Source organism: Aplysia californica, unplaced genomic scaffold, assembly GCF_000002075.1.
Source record: "Aplysia californica isolate F4 #8 unplaced genomic scaffold, AplCal3.0 scaffold00060, whole genome shotgun sequence".
In the NCBI taxonomy this organism is placed as follows: Eukaryota; Metazoa; Mollusca; class Gastropoda; order Aplysiida; family Aplysiidae; genus Aplysia; species Aplysia californica.
The window spans coordinates 27,475-44,210 of NW_004797330.1; the positions used below are offsets into that span (position 1 = coordinate 27,475).

Here is a 16,736-nt window from a genome sequence, read left to right on the forward strand (position 1 = left end):
CGGCCTTAGCTTACTCATTGAAACATACATATAAAAACTTCCTCAGTGTTGTGGTGTTAATTGATTCAGTGTTTTATTAAATGAGTGGTTCTGTTCCTTATGGCATTACCAAATGCTGCTAGGGGCTTTAGAATTCATTAAAATAGAGTGCTTAAACTCAAAACACACTGCAATTATTTCTAAATGTCATCTTTTTTTTTTCTCCTAACCACCAGTCACTCAGAGATTTCATTGAGTCCTAGCCTTATGGCACAAGTACTACATTACTTGACAGCAATCCCTTTTCACTGGTAGCAGAAATATGTCTGTGCTTTCACTCCACAAGACATTCATTGTGAAGCAGGCTCATGAAAATCAAGGAAGAACTTGAAGTTTAGGACCAAATGTAGGCCATATTGACGGCGTTGCATTTTATCTAAATCAGGGCACTAGGCCGAGATGAAGGACAAAAAGACCCTTCTTACTTCGACTCAGACCACAGCACAGCATAGCCTGTTTGCAATAGACTGCATTATAGTAATTGGCAAAAATCAAAGTCAAAAGCAGATAACATGTCCCCGCAGTAATTTGAAAATTGCAACCCAAAAATTTGCCATAATTTGCCCCCCCAAAAATGCCAAAATTAGCCATGAAATCTGCCAAATTTGCCAAGAAATTTGCATTCATTCAGAATCTATACAGACAATAGCTGCTTACCCCATGAAACAGACATACTGAAAAAGACTGGCATTTTCATACATTTTAAAAATTAGAATTAAAAGAAAATCAGAAAGCTATAATATATACCTTTTATTTGAAAGCCTATTTTAGATCTAGAACATTCTCTATCAGAATCAATGCTTTGATGCTCAGTTACATTGAAATCAGGATCTCCAAGGTCTAAAATATCATAATCAGAATTTTCTGAACTGTCAAAGTCATCAAACTCAAACTCTTGAAAAATGTTTGTTTTTCATGCTGCCAAGAGGGCGGTTGCTGTGGTGTGGTTTGTTCCTTCTTTCCTATCAAACAACTCTCATCCTGATCTCTCCTTTTTTGTCTTTGCTACTCTCTTCTAACATCTAATCTTCTGCACTTATATGACCTTATTGCGTTGCGAGTGCCGTAAAACTCTTACTAAAACTGAACTGTGAAACTTCGCACGAAATGAAACAAAGGTCGGTTGCACAGTAAGAGACAGTTCACACAGCTTTTGTGCGCATACTTTACCGAGGAGAAAACGCGAAACTTGTGCTCGCAGGGGGTGCGAGAACCGCCTCTCAGGAAAATATTGGTGCTCGCAAATGCTGCATGAAACGTCTCCAGTGAGTTAACACTATATCAACTGAAGGACTTCAACATAAATACTTCGACATGGGAGAGCCAAGCTCCTGACAGACCCAGCTGGAGAGCAGCAGTCACAGTGGACGGCACATCATATGAGGCTTCACGATTGAGGAATGCTGCAACCAAGAGAAACCCACACGTTGCACACATCCACAAGTGGAAGTAGAACCAATTAATTGTTCAAAATGTGGCAAAATTTTCTCTGCCAGAACTGGTATCATCGGCCACAACAGAAGCTACAAGTCATCTCAACCTTTAATTCTTCAAATTCTTACATTTCACTGGAGAAATATTCTTCTCTGCGGCTGTATTGGTCATCGTCATCATTGACAGAGGAGCTATTATCTCCACTTGCCTGTGCTCTAATTCACATAAACATAACTAAACACTGTAATACTTTACAAAGTGTGCAGTTTCTTCTTCTGTTTGCTTAGCTTCTTTTTTTGTTTTCTTTTCTCAGCAGTGGTTGACGCTTTGATATCGAAATCATAATCGGGAATCCTCAAACTGAGGGTAGCTTTATGACCTTGGTTCACACTGAACTTTTTGCTTGTAATGAGTAACGAGTTGAATTTGTCTCTGTACACTGGATCTTGACAAACCAGGGAGAAGGCACTGTCTTCATCCAGCTCATCAAACTTGTTAAAAGGAACTCCAACTTCCGAGATCTGAACTCCATTCACCTTTGTATAGACAGAAAAAAAAAGAAATAATGCATTGTGAATTTGCTGTGACGTTTATAAAAAAAGATATGTTAACACTTTTATTTTAGTACCGTCGCCAGGCTGTAGTATGCACTTACTACCGCTGGTGACTTTAGTCGCCAACTCAACCAGGCGCACTAAACATAATTAAACAACGAATGGACTCACTGCACTGAAGTAAATACCTAAGGAAGTCACTATATGATAGCTGAAGGGTTGATAAACCTCTGTGAATTTTTAAAGCGTGTTTCTTGGGTTACGAAGGTTTTTTCGTTAAAAAAATATTTACCATGGCTTCAGTGTTCTAAACTGGTGCGGTACTTAAGGGTTTTTCAAATATGAGCCTTCGGTACTGTAAATGTTAAACAAGTTACCTATCTTTTCCAACAAGTTGTAAATTGTAAGTTTATTCATTATAAGTGTGTGTGTATGAGTGTGTGTGTGCGCGCGTGTGTGTTTGAGAGACAGAGAGAGAAAGAGAGAGAGAGAGAGAGAGAGAGAGAGAGAGAGAGAGAGAGAGAGAGAGAAAGAAAGAGGGAAAGAAAGAGAGAAAGAGAAAAACAGAGAGAGAGGCGCAGTCTACTGCATGGTGGCACTAACTTTGTGAAAAGTTAACTATACAGTAGAACACGGCTAAAGCGGGGCTTTTGGTTACAGAAGAAAAATCCCGCTGTAGGCAAGTTCCCGCTACAGGAGTGCAAAGGGGAAAATATAAAAAAATTTATTAAAATCCACATGATTACCTGTCTTCCATATCAATAAAACATGCGCTTTAGATTAGTTTTCCTTGTCATGTAAATTTCGTTAATTATCTCGGCCTTTAAATCGAGTGAGAAGCATTTCCTTTTGTCTTTGTCATTTTTTCCTCGGTCTTGTTGCTTGTGCTGTCTATTGTACGGGCAGTCCTACTGTAGAACTGATGAAGTGGACGCGAGCGTATGCTCGAGCAGCATCGATCACATTTCAATTAATCAGTAATTACACACAACAAGCTCTCCTCTTCTTTTACTTTTTGGTCTAGCCTAGAGCTATGGCCTACACGCTCTCATACTGAACCTCTAAGCTCCGGCACATCATTTTTGGATTGGCCCACGTAACGCGTCTCTCCTCACCATCTCTCTCTGCCGCCTGCCCCATCTCACTCATCACTGGACAGACCAATCACAACGCTGCACTGCTGACTGCCTGCTTGGAACCCGCCTAAAGTCCCCCAAACCCCTTCCCCCCAGCTAAACCTTGCTCGATCTCTCCCGCTGTATCTGAGTTCGGCCTTTCCTTATCCCGCTAAACCCGAGCACAGGTAATTGAGTTTATATATAAAAAAAAAAAAAACGGGGGTTTCGGTAAGGTCCCGCTGTAGGGATGGTCCTGCTGTAGCGGTTGCCGCTATAGTCATGTTCTACTGTACTGCCAATCCGATGCCATAGTAAAATTATTATCACGTAGTTAGAAAGACAGAAGTATACCTTATATGTCAGCGGCATCATAAAATCATCATCAAGTGACGGCCAAGTTTGATCTAACACACCATCATTCTGCAGCAAAGAGAGGGGGAAAAAGAATTTTTCAAGGTATAATTTAAATTATGTCAAAATAATTTATATGACAGATAGATCTAGTTACATAGGAAAAAAATCACAATTTATGATGAACATTTCAACACAAATTTTCTATGAGACATACAAAATTTATACTCTACGCAACAGAAAAGTGCTTACTTAGAACTTTATGGAGTTCCATTATTAATAAACTGTATTTTCATTGTCAATTATTTGGAAAGACATACCCAGTACACTGAAACTGGTACTTGTCACTGAAATGAAAACACTTTTTGTTCGAAGAACATTTGGACAATGTTTTATGTAACTCACAGAGGTGAATGAAGTTCTTAATGGGGCTCCATTTTCTTTGTCTATTGTCCGAGATCAAATCTAAGTACACATATATATATACATTAGGCATAAAAAATCTCTTGATACACACTTGTATTTTTGCATAGCTACAATGGTTGCTATGGAAATGATCGCCATCTTGAAAATAAACAGTACATTTCAAATCCCTAAGGCTTTCTTATTTACAGACCAAATTTGGTGAGAGTATACCTGAACTAGTCCCTATCAATGTAACAGAGACTATTTCTCAATAAATGTAAAAGAAAAAAAAATCTGAGGATTTTCCCAATGTCTAGACCTTTTCTAAGTTTTAGTTTATGGAAAAGTGTGGGGGGGGGGGGGGGGGGGATTTCGCAAATATCTCTGTTACATTAATGGCAGCCTTATCATCTATGTTACCTGAAAGTTCCATGTCACAAGGATAAAAACTGAGTAAGGAGTAGAGGAAAACCAGCAAAAAAAAGACATTTGAGAAAAACGACAGTTATTGTGAAAATTCACTACATTTTAACCCACCCTCATGTTTTCAAAGGAAATTTACAACAAGAATAAAGATTTTCTCAATTGTCTCTACGTTTTTTTTGGACAAAGAACTGGTTGACCTTCAAAAATCAGCCAACATCTCAATTGGCATAGCTTGACCCAGGGTCGCTCCTCCCGTTAATTGAGGTATATTTTATTTTCTGCAATTGCCAGATTAAAGGTTAAATTAAAAGGAACAGTTTTCATAAAAGGAGTATGTTTCATAAACAAACAAAACTCCCAAAACTTGAGCAGCTCAAAGAGCTCCTACCCAGCTGTGTGTGTCGTACTGAGCCACATCGGCAAGCCCCACCCACAACTCCGAGGCAAAGTGAGGAGCCATCACTCCTAGCATCACCACCAGGTCACCCACAGCTCTCTCATAGGCTCTGCTGGATCTGGCCACCTCTCTCGGTACTTTCTGTCATGTGAATACAAACGTGTAAACTGTGAATCAACTTGAACCATCTCACATTTCATACAAAACTTAAAGAGACACATGAAATATTAACCCCATACAATTTATCGTAAGAGCCTGTTCATACAGGAATGTAGACTGTTTTTTTTCCCCAAGGTACCCATATTTCTATTTTCCATAATCATCATGAGAAGAAAAAACCCTTCATCCTGCTGCAGTGACCATGAACATTTTGCCTGTAATGATAAAAGCCATGCCCTGTCCTGTCTTAGTGTTTGTTTGTTTGAGTAAAGAGAAGCACATAGACACAATAATGGTCATGTAGTGCAGAGAAAAAGTAAGAGAGACAGAAACAACAAAGAGAAAGTAAAGAGGTAGGACCAACCAAAGGCACCCTCCAACCACCCGCTTTAACAATCGTGGTATCAGTTTACTGTGATTGAAAAGCTGAGGTTATATTGTTAATAAGGCTATATTGTGCATTTGGTTGGACAATATATATCTATACAATATAGAAAAAAACAGTTTCAGGACTTTTTTAAGAGAACTCATATCATCAATCAAAGACATGAGAAAGTCATAGTTCAAAGATGTTGGTCGCACTACCAAATGGAAAATCCAGAGACATCCCTTTCACTTTCAAACACCACTTAACTTCCAAAAAGCCTAAACAAATAATAAGGACAAAAGCCCTTCACATCTGTCTCTCCTAGTACGCCATCATTTTGGTAAGACACACTTTTACTGTTAGTAAAATAGGTTTTTACTGCCCACAAATAATAGCCACAAGCTTCAACTTCACAAGGTCAGATGTTGATAAAGTAAGTGTGGAGAATAAAAGTGAACTAGCAGCAATGGGAATGCTGACCTCAGTGCTGCATATTTTTAAGTGAAAAATGGTCAGTTTTACTATTTCCACCGAAATGCATATTTTCCATTTTTCTCCATCAAAGTAGAGCAACGAAATGTTTCAAGATGACAAACGAATGATTTAGTTATAACACTATAGATAATCATGGCTGTGGTAACACTTGTCCATGATAGTACAAAAACTACTACCAGATGTCACAACTGTATTTTTTGAAATAAGTGAGGCACAAGACAGTCTCAGAAAAGCAACGGGGCATGAACAAATGACAAAAGCAAGAGCAAATAACCACTCACAGAGAGCCATGACACATATGAGTGCAGCCGTGAGATTCCAGCATTGATGTGGAAAGTTCTTTCAAACTGGAAGTTAACCTGTAGCACAACAAACAAGGCAATGGTAAAAAATGAACAAATAATCATTAAAAATGTTTCGTGAAAAATTTAACAGGTTGACTTTGAAACAAGGCAAAAGTGCAGTTTTGATGAAACTTTTGATCTATAAGGTATCAAGCTCATGTTCCATAATATAGTGTAAAGCGCATAGAGCCTGCTGTTGAGCGGGGATATGCGCTATAAAAATGCTATCTATTTTCCACTCAAACATTCAGGTAAGAGCCTACTGCTCCAGATGTATAGTCTATAACCTACTCACCTTTCAATGAATATGGAAAGAAAAATTGATCAAAGATGCACAGAAATGTTTTGGATGGCTGAAGCTGCCATTCTTCTTTATATTGAATTGCATTACATTTTTTTACAAAAGTTTCAAAAGTGATACATGTGTACTTACCATTATCATTTCTATTTTATTTATTTTTTTACCACACATGCAATTCAATAAAATTACCCTTCCATTTACTTTAGACAGACAAATTTGCAGCCATTCTTTGTCCTACTGCCTTTGTCAAGAACTTTCTCCAAAGCAAAATGCAGGACTGCATTCTGCATCCACCTCTTCCCCCCAAAGATGATAAGATAAACATTGCTAGACTTTTGTTGACAAAAGCAAGAGCAAATAACCACTCACAGAGAGCCATGACACATATGAGTGCAGCCATGTTTCCCCATGCCTACGGACAAGGTGTACATCTAGTAGAGCGAGACCTGTTCAGTGCCAGAAGAAAAACAAAAACCGCACACGGACTATTGCTCACATTGTTGACGACATGGTTCCTCGCTTCGTCAATCTTAGCCTCCCAGTTGTCACGATCAGCATCAATTATATCTGATGTGTTACCTGGTCCCTCGAGTCGATATTTCCGAAGATTGCTGACCAAACCCCATATTTTACGCTGCCAATTCACCACACCTGTATACACTGAATAATCAAAACAAAACATAATGAAAAGAGTCTTAAATTAAAAGCACTTAAAAATGGCATGGACCTATCCATCATCCCCCCCCCCTTTTGCCCCTCGGGGTACTCAATTTGAATATCAAGCAAGTTGTATTAGTTACATTGGAAAGACATTAAAGAACCAACTTTAAAAAAAAACAACGGTTCAAATATTCAATCATAATTTTAGTAACATTAAAGGGAAAAGAGAAAGAAAAAAACTTTTAAATATGTGAGTCACGATGCAGTGGAATCAGGGGGGGGGGGAAGGGCAGCATGTTTGGGGCATATGGAGTTATTCGCATTATAAATATACTTTTCTGAAAAACATTGTCTTCAACTTTGTTTTAAATAGATTAAAATATCAGTAAAATCAACACAGAAACATGTTTTTGAATTGATATAAAAGGTATTGAGCCACCCCAAAATTTTTCAAATAATAAATATTGCCCAACAGGCGCAAAAATGTCTGATTTTTTAATTTCCTTATATTTATTTCGATGAGCGCCTGATTTCACCATGATGCCACATATATGTAGGGACTCAGCCATTAAAAATTTAACTCAGAACTGTACGAGATATCATTCTGTGGACAACATTCTCATTGAAAAAGAAATGAAATAGATCTATTTCTTCTATCCCGTCAACAACGAAACAAGCTAAATATCACATGCAGACACAGTAATCTGAAAAGCAAAAGTAATATGTTATGGTTGACCAGAATAACCATAAACAGTAACTTTGTGATGAAAAGCTCAAAAAAATTCCAATGCGAGGCATTGTGGTGAAATCAGGCACTCATTAAAAAAAAAGAAAAAAAAAGAAAACTGTATTTATCCACAGGTATGGCAAATTTGACAAAATTTTTGTTTTTCGGCTCATCACCTTTTAAGTCCATTAAAAAACATATTTCTCTGTGGATTTTAATGAAAAACGTTGACTAAAGGCACGCAAAATATGCAGTATCAGATTCCAAGGACTCTCAAGCTATAGAAGTCACCAAACTTTGGCAGCCATTTTTTTGCTAATTTTACAGCAGAAACCAGGCAAACCCACCCTTCTTCAATCGCAAATATCTCGACATTTATTCGAGACAGATCCGTATTTTTCATTGAAAGCAAGGCAAGTTAAAAAGCTTTAAGACAATACCAGTGCCATTTATTCCACATGCCCAAAAATTGACGAGCACCTAATTCATCGCGTCGAGAGACAAATTAATGATAAGAACTAACAAGGTTAGCAGAGCCTGAGGGAAGATCATAAGCCATACAAAGTGGGCACATGGGAAATGATATAGATGACCGAATCCGCAAAGCATTCTTGAGCTTACAGTCAAACCCAGTACAACCTTTAGACCGACATCCCCCATCTGATTGAGTTGTCCAGTCTTTCAGGTTGAAAGTCTGCCCAACACTGTCAGAGGTAAACACTACACATGGTGCACAGTACCCCTTCAGCAGCTGTGCAGTGATCATCTCCCTTTCTCCTACACACGACTGTCAGCTAGCAATCCTCACAAGAAAGAAGTCTGAAGGCCATCTCATCAAGTTTTGGACAGAGGAAAATATCTTATTATAATATTACCCTTCATCTAGTCATGGCAGAATCCTTTCCATTGACACTGGGCAGTCAGCGTTTTTAACATGACAGAATAGAATCCTTTCCTTTGACACTAGGCAGAAGTGTTGGTGCCGGTCCTTTCCCGGCACTGGGTGTCGAGAACCGCCAGTACCGGTACCGGTACCGCGGTACTGGGAGTGACACCAGGAGGTCAGAGACTGTGCATCTCGCGCCTCGCGCAATGATCAGCGCCGCCTGCATCCCCCCCCCCACACACACAAGTCAGAATTGGGAGAGGCGAGTTGTGAGGCAAAATCCCTTTGAAGTTTTCCGCCGCGCCGGATTAAACTTTGCACGCAACCTTTTTAAAATAATAATCGCTGCTAAAAATAGATTTCATTTTTGGAATCAGCATATCAAAATAAGCAGTCGTTAGTTAGTTTTGAATCTGAAATCATGTATCAAGGTCACCAGCTGAGAGGTGCATCTGACGTCACAGCAGCTAGACCTAGGCCTAGGCCTTCACACTGCACACTTCCGGGGCCCGGTAAAAAACCGTTGGTGCCGGCTCCTTCCCAGAGCTGGTATTGGAGGCCTGGTGCCGGTACGGACACCTCCTCCGGTAGAATCGGGAGTTCCAGTACTGGGTACCGGTACCTGCCCATCTCTACTGGGCAGTCAGCGTTTTTAACATGACAGCATTTAAACCCTGTTATAAAGCCAGTCCCGCTATATCGCCAACTTCATGCTTGTCGTGTCCCTAGATTGGTGGTAAAACAGAGTTTGACTGTAGTTTGATTCGGGCATTTTCAAGGCTTTCCATCCACTTTGCTCTGTCCAGTTGGATATGGTCCCATCTTTTGAATAATTTCCCAATGTTCAAAGGGATATTAATGAATCATCTAACACAGTGTGAAATGACTGTGAAGAGAAGTTATAAAATAGGCTTTCGTATCTTAGATGACAATATTGAAAATGTATTTTCAGTGTATGGAATATCAGGCCAAGGGAAATAATCCTACTTAATTTGCAAAACAATAAGCCATACAGAGTTTGGAATACTTGGCAAAGGGAAATAATCCTACCTATTTTAGACCAGTTTCTGTCTGACATTGGAGACACGTTGGATAAAATACACAACCTGGTTGAGTCAACACCAAATTCAGCCAGAACGTCCTGTCAAAGTAAAAAAAAAAAAGAATGTTGAATTGCTGCAGTGTAAAAGTACAACTTATCAAGCACTTAATCCTCTCTGCCTCAGCGACCTCTGAGGTTCACATGCAATGATCCATACTCATTATGGTTGTTGGCTGCTCTGGTGCACTGTTCTAACGATCCTGCAGTCCTTGACTCTATGTTGTCAGTCAAATAGTAATAGTAGCATCTGCCTTCCAATTGCCCTTGTCCCTTCAACTAGATCTAGACTGCTTTCTAGAGTTTCTATTAAAGAACTGTGTTGTGGCTCTTAACCCTTTCGTTGCCAGGGGGTATACATTCCTAATGTCAGCACTGATTTTCAGCTGAGCTCATTGCCCAGGACAGCAGCCTAATGTCTCAGTGTTAATGGACACGTGGTCTAGATCTAGCACACTCATGACATATTTGGGACACCGGGTCTTCGATTGTGTCACTTCTCTCACTTTTCTTATTCCCCATTTCCTCCCATCTTACTCATAATTTCGAATAACCTTCAAATTTAAGTCAAAAAGTGAATTTATTAGCCTTTTTATTAAAGTAATTTCGATGTTTGCGTTTTACGAGAGCACACGGCAGCCTGCAAGCCTAGAACTATGTTTATTGATCGCATGCAAGCCCAGCAGTAAAGAAATACTAGCAAATATTTGGTACCGATATGTGTGTCTTTTATTCTCGAATACGAATCTACGCAGTGCTTGTCGCTAAAACTCCATACAGAAGAATAAGAGCCAGGTTATTAGCGGACATACGTGTAATGTCATATAGGCAACCAGGAGCTGCAAATTTTGCCAACTTCCGCGACATACTTGGTACGGTACAGCGCTAAAAATTACGCTTACCTCATAAGGCAACGAAGGGGTTAATGTGGTCAAAATATCACATTTTTAACACATACTTAACCATCAAATTTATCATACTACTTCAGTACATCCACTCTGCCTTTTGTCCTGCATTCTTTAGCACTTTGATTAAAAGGGCCATGTGTTTAGTGCATGAAATCCCCATCATTTGTCTCATGACGTGGTCAATTCACAAAAAAGCCTGTGTCATACGTTTATACACTTACAGAAACAAGGTCATAACAAGTGCCGAAGATAAGAGGTGTAACAAGAGAGTAACAAACACATAATATATAAAAGGAGGAGAGATAAGGACGACAGATGTTTGATGGAAATGAAGAAGCAAACCACACCAGAGCACCCGCCAACCACCCACAGCTCACCTCTGGGTTGACACCGTTGTGCTTGCTTTTGCTCATTTTCTCCCACTCAGTTATGAGCTCCTCTCCTGTTCCTGCCTCCACTGGTACTTCCCCTGAAAAGTTCCATAGACAAGAATGTCACTGTCATATTGACTACAACAACAATTTAACAACACAACTATCCTATTATCCTCACTCTTGCTCGATCAACAAAATAACAATAACAAACAAAATACAAACAACAGCAACAAAAACAAGAACAGTGCGGCTACTTTCGATAGGGACTTTAGATGGGAATGGTTTGTTTTCTTCATTTCGATCAGTCCTGCGTAAGACAGCCACATGTCTTACACCACTTTTCTCCCTGACAATGGGTGGTCATCTTACACAGGTTTGACAGTACTACTATTACTACTACTACTACCACTACTACTACTACTATCGCTTACACAACTACTACCGCCAGCTCTAGTGGCACCACCTCCAGCACTTCTAACACAGAAAAGCAACTCTTCTTTTTATCTATCTATGGGAACACTGTCAACCTATCTATGCACAGAGGAGAGAGTTATGTTCCCTTTGCACTTCACCTTACCACATAACCTTCAATTAATGGGCAGCAAGGTTTTAATTTTATGTACAGAAAGGTTAGGTACAGGAACTTGAAAAGGGAGGGTGGAACATTCAGTCTTTTAAAAATATCTATCTGCAATTCAAGGCTGTCCAACACTCTGCTAACCTGGGGGAGGGACATAATTTTCTGAGCTGTTCCCAATGGATTTAAAGAAAAATGCCTGCTCTTCACAACTGATTTTATAATTGAGGCATCCAAGTAAAGTGAAAGAAATACGGTACACACGGAAGGGGATGGGAAGGGGCAGGGGTATACATTTTCCTAAGGTGTTCATCTACTACCAGTATCCAAACAGAAAAAAGTAAAAGTGATTATTAATAGTCCAGAATCCTTTCAGGCGGAAGGATCACATGACTTCCCAATGTCTCCATTGGCAAGTCAGGGAACTCAAATTTACCTAACAAGTCTCCCAAGAAACACCCGTCCACACGAGCAACACTAAACTGACAGTGGGTGGTAGGCAGGTGCTCTAGTGTGGTTTGCTCTTTTCCTGTCAAACGTCTCGCGACCTCAGTGCTTTCTCATCGTATCTCCATTTTCGTTAACAGTGAAAATGTGACTTCTTCTTAAGCTCACTTTTCGTTATGAACTGTTTTCACTGTTATTAAAAATGGAGATACGACAAGAAAGCACTGAGGTCGCGATCTGTTGTCCTTATCTCTCCTCCTTCTTTTTTGTGTTTGTTACTCCAATCTTAGGCACTCATTTGATCTAATTGTGCTGCAAGCTCTGTAAAACACTAAAACAAAAAAACTAACCTGACAGGTCCACATAGTGTGGAGGGACATATTTCCCCGAGCTTTTCACCCTAAAGCTTTCCCCCTTGACCATGCCCTGGGTCAGCAGGTTGACAAATGGTTCACGCTGTTCCAAAAGGCCAAGGGAGTGCAGGAAGTGGCACACAAACCTGGCAAAGTACAGGTGAAGCAATGCTGGAGACACAAAAGGTGAGAGTGAGACTCGCTTTAGTTTTTGGTAGATTTTTTTTTTTCAAGAAATAATTTGACTTTTAAAAAAATTAAAGGGTTTGAAAAAGCAATAGGGGTTGTATTTTGTCTCAAATCAGCATTATAAAAATTACATTTTACCAGGCACAGATGAGCATAGTAAAAATAATAGTACCATGAGCAGGCCTCATTTGATTGCCCACCAATTGCTCATTGTATAGAGTTGTACAATGTATAGCGAATCAAGAAGTCAAGGCTATAGGTTTATAATTCACAGCATTAGTGACACATTATTACAACAGAGAGAAAACTGCATCCAGTATGCATATTTCAAAAATACATTTATTGTCTACACTACAGTCAAGTCAGGTTTATAAAATAGATAAAAACTAATTCAGTTCCCTAACACACAGACTATTAATTTTGTTTTTCAAGTCATCAATTTGAATATCCATTGCATATCCCTCATTTCAAGTTGAAGGCCTGGTGTAAGTAGAATGGAAATTTCTTTTGAAAATAAAACACGAAAAGAGAAAAATTCCACATGAATGGAACTGATAACTACAGTAATAACCCCATCTATTTCAAAGGGATTAAACACAAAGTTACCGATTGTTTGGGTATGAGCAAAAATATGTGAATGAAAAAGTTATTCATTTGTAATACAAAAGAATTCCATCAAAGAGAATATATAATAGACATAAAGAGATAAATATATTTAGCGCTTGGCTCAACACTAGATGAACCTCCCTATTTTATACCTCACCAAAGAGATTCACACATTCATGAATTTTAAAATATTTAGATGGGAGCTAGTGTACACAGATGTCAGGATAAGCTACCAGATAACTGTTTTCAAACATTGTCTATTCAGATAACAAATAAAAACTCAGTCTTTCCCCCCTTTATTCCATAAATGCATCCTTATAAAGTTATTTACATATCAGGTAGTCATCAGTAGGTGGTTGGAGGGCACTTGGATGTGGTCTTTGTCTTCTACTTCTTTTCAGTATTACAATCATCCTAATGTATTCTTGCTGAGATGCGGATTATACTAAACTATCAGGAAACTAGCACTCAGCAGCAACAACATAAGCAATAAAACTCAAAAGAAGTTTCATCAGTGAACGGCAAAAGATCAACTTCAATAGATACCTCTATCTTAAGCCTGGCCTTTCATTGTTAAGTGGAAAGATAGAAAAGACGGTGAAGGATCGGGTTCACATGAAGAAAATAGATAGCAAATATACGCAGAAAAGCACTGAGATGGGGTCCCATGGATCAACCTGTAGAAAAAGTGGGAGGAGGCCATAAAGGCAAGGAGCCCCATGTCCGTGTCAGCCAGAAGAAGCACCAGACTGGGAACGTCTGTGTCATGTACAAAGGAGGCAAGACACACAGTATTTGTGCAGACAGAGAGGTACCAGCTGAATGTTTTGGGATTATGCCCACTTCTGAATAAACCAGGCTCGGCAGTAGCCTCTGAAATCTCACCTGGAGACAAAGATCCTTCTTGTTAAGTGTTAGGGCCAACCCAGGGTGAGAGGTTACAATTAATATCCCAGTGGAAAGACCGAGAAGCTCAATAAAAATATTCTCCAAACAGGAATCCAGCTCAGGTCTTCTGCATTTGATGACGAAGCGCCTAACCGCTACACCACAGACACAGGTATAAAGACAATCAATAGTATGCAAATAAGCAAAGCAGCAGACCCATATATATATATATATATATATATATATACGGAATATCACCAGAGGAAATTAAAGTTAATACAGAAACATCAGCCAAGATTTTGCACAATGTCCTTCTCAGAATACTTTGGGATAAAAGAAAGAAGGGATGTTGTCAAGTTGTCAAAAAAGGAAACTTTCAGGAATGTAAGAATTACTGAGGCATAATGCTGTTATCAATCCCAGGGAAAGGTGGAGACAGGTAAAAATAGACTGGGAAAAACTTTGACCCCACTGAAAAAAATTCACGGTTCAAAGTTTTTCCTGGTCCTTGTGGAGTTTCATGTACAAGACAAGACCAAGAGTGACATCGCAGAAAGGCATTCCCTTACCATGCTCTTTCCCGCCAACATACAAGTCCACAGGCATGAACTTTCTGGCTATAGAGGGATTAAAAGGCTGCTCATCATTCCGAGGGTCGAGATAGCGGAGAAAGTACCACGTTGAATCTACAAATGTGTCCATTGTGTCTGTTTCTCTCTGTGCAGGACCTCCACATCTGGCCGGGAAAAAATCAGATACCTATCAATGCAATTCACTCAGAATCTAGATATCTAGAAAACCTTTGAACAAAATATTTGTTAATGTTGAAATGGTATAGTTTTAAAGCCCCTATCAACACTATTAGGTTATAAAAGAGGCGGATCCTTCGAGTTTGACGTCCATCTTAAAAGGACAGAGCCAAACGGTAGAGCTGTACCCCGGTAGCAAACCCGCTTGTGCTCGCAAAACCCCTAGTTCAAGTCACAAGCCTCAAATCACCAGCATGATAAGTTGAGTCTAGCCTAAGCTTCAAGTCCACAACAACTAGCAATCTGCGAAGCCACTCGTGTCAGACCCCCTCATCCTCCCCACCTTGCTTGCAATCCACGAAGCCACTTACGCCAGAAAAAGAAAGAAAGGGGGAGGGGGGAGATCCCGCTCACAGTGTCACAGCGTGGCATAGGCCATTCCCAAAGGGGAGACATTTCTCGTTCTAATGCACAGGAGAATGGTAAATGGGCTGATCCAACAATGTCATGCTCATAACTGTGCCTGAACTACACAAGGGGAACTGCTGCTTTTTCTTTCCTAATCCGTACAATCGTCATTTTCCTCTACTTCTTTTGTATGTTTGTCACGCTCTTGTGACCCGCTATTTCCGGGGTGCCTTGATAGTCGAAGCAGACTTTGTGCTGTTGAAGCTAGAGAGGTGAGCAGAGTAAGTCTGATTCCCTGTAAGGACTTCTCTGTTGACATCCACCCCTTGGCGCTCATATGACCTTACACAGTTGCGAGCGCCGTAAAACCTCTACTAAAACAAAACAAAGTGTCTTTCCCATCGAACCGAGCTAACGCTCGAACCCCAACACCTGCAATCTCACGATTACGGGTCCGGTAGCTTTACCAATAGGCCATCAAAGCCATCCTGAAAAAAAACCCCATCTACAACAATGATTTGATAAAAACTTGGGACATATAAGGTAACGCCACCTAGTGATGAAACAATACGAATTAATTTAAATTCAGCATAATGTAATGAACGATCTATCTAATAATCTACTATGGTTAAGACACTTGGAAACCAGAAAATTCGACAGGCATTAACACAAGGTAAAGATTCAGAAGCAATTAAAGAGCGAACAATAGGTCTTAGCAGCAGGTTAGGAACCAGCTGGGATCTCTAAAAACTAAACACAGACAACTCAGCACAAGTGATTTCGATTGGGCGGTCCGTGAAAATCAGAAAAGTCCATTGCTTCAATTAGTTGGGAGCAGTGGTCACTGGTTAGTCATTGTAGAGGTTTAACACCCCTTTCAACACTGTAAAGGTTGTAGAGATGGGACCTCCGAATTAACTGATGACGGGAGAAGACCTGAAATATATTTCAGGGTTGCACAGACAGCAACAAACAGCAATGTAAAAAAAATGAAGATCAAAAATAGAGAAACAAAAACTTTATTCTAGGCTCGCTGTCTAGAATAATGTGCTCTGTGCACCTATTAATTGAGAACCCTTACAGATAGAAATCGAGTGGATAAACATCCAAAAAGATGAGCTGCTTTTGTAGACTCAGGGGCATCTCTTGCGAAAGAAGGAGCAAACCATACCTGAGCACCACAGAATTCTACCTGTGCTGAGCACCCATCAACCACCCACATAGCGGACACATATGTCCGATCAGCAGCAGACCAAAGGCGATGTTGTGTCAAATTTCGAACCGACACACACATATCTGACACACCAATTTGATTTTCATTGTACGCATGTTGTTGCTTGCCATTTTATAGCAGAATAGAAAAACACGTGAGGAAAAACGAAATTTTTTTTCTTCTTTTTTTTTCTGGGAGGACAACGTCTCAGAATGGACATGCTTGAAGTTGACAGACGCTCGGAGAGGCGCAGAGGTCGGGG

At 39.8% G+C, this 16,736-nt stretch overlaps 1 protein-coding gene across 1 annotated transcript in view; it reads right to left on the reverse strand.

Moving 5' to 3' along the window:
• Nucleotides 1–1,058: 1,058 nt before the first annotated feature.
• LOC101858392 (probable leucine--tRNA ligase, mitochondrial) overlaps nt 1,059–16,736 on the reverse strand; it is a gene marked incomplete in the record, with an annotated part of 37,317 nt that continues 21,639 nt past the window's right edge. Inside the window, 9 exon segments of the mRNA XM_013079683.2 lie at nt 1,059–2,009; nt 3,497–3,565; nt 4,716–4,865; nt 6,027–6,104; nt 6,887–7,050; nt 9,714–9,804; nt 11,048–11,139; nt 12,419–12,592; nt 14,674–14,840. Of these exon segments, the coding sequence (XP_012935137.1) occupies nt 1,725–2,009; nt 3,497–3,565; nt 4,716–4,865; nt 6,027–6,104; nt 6,887–7,050; nt 9,714–9,804; nt 11,048–11,139; nt 12,419–12,592; nt 14,674–14,840 (1,270 nt within the window).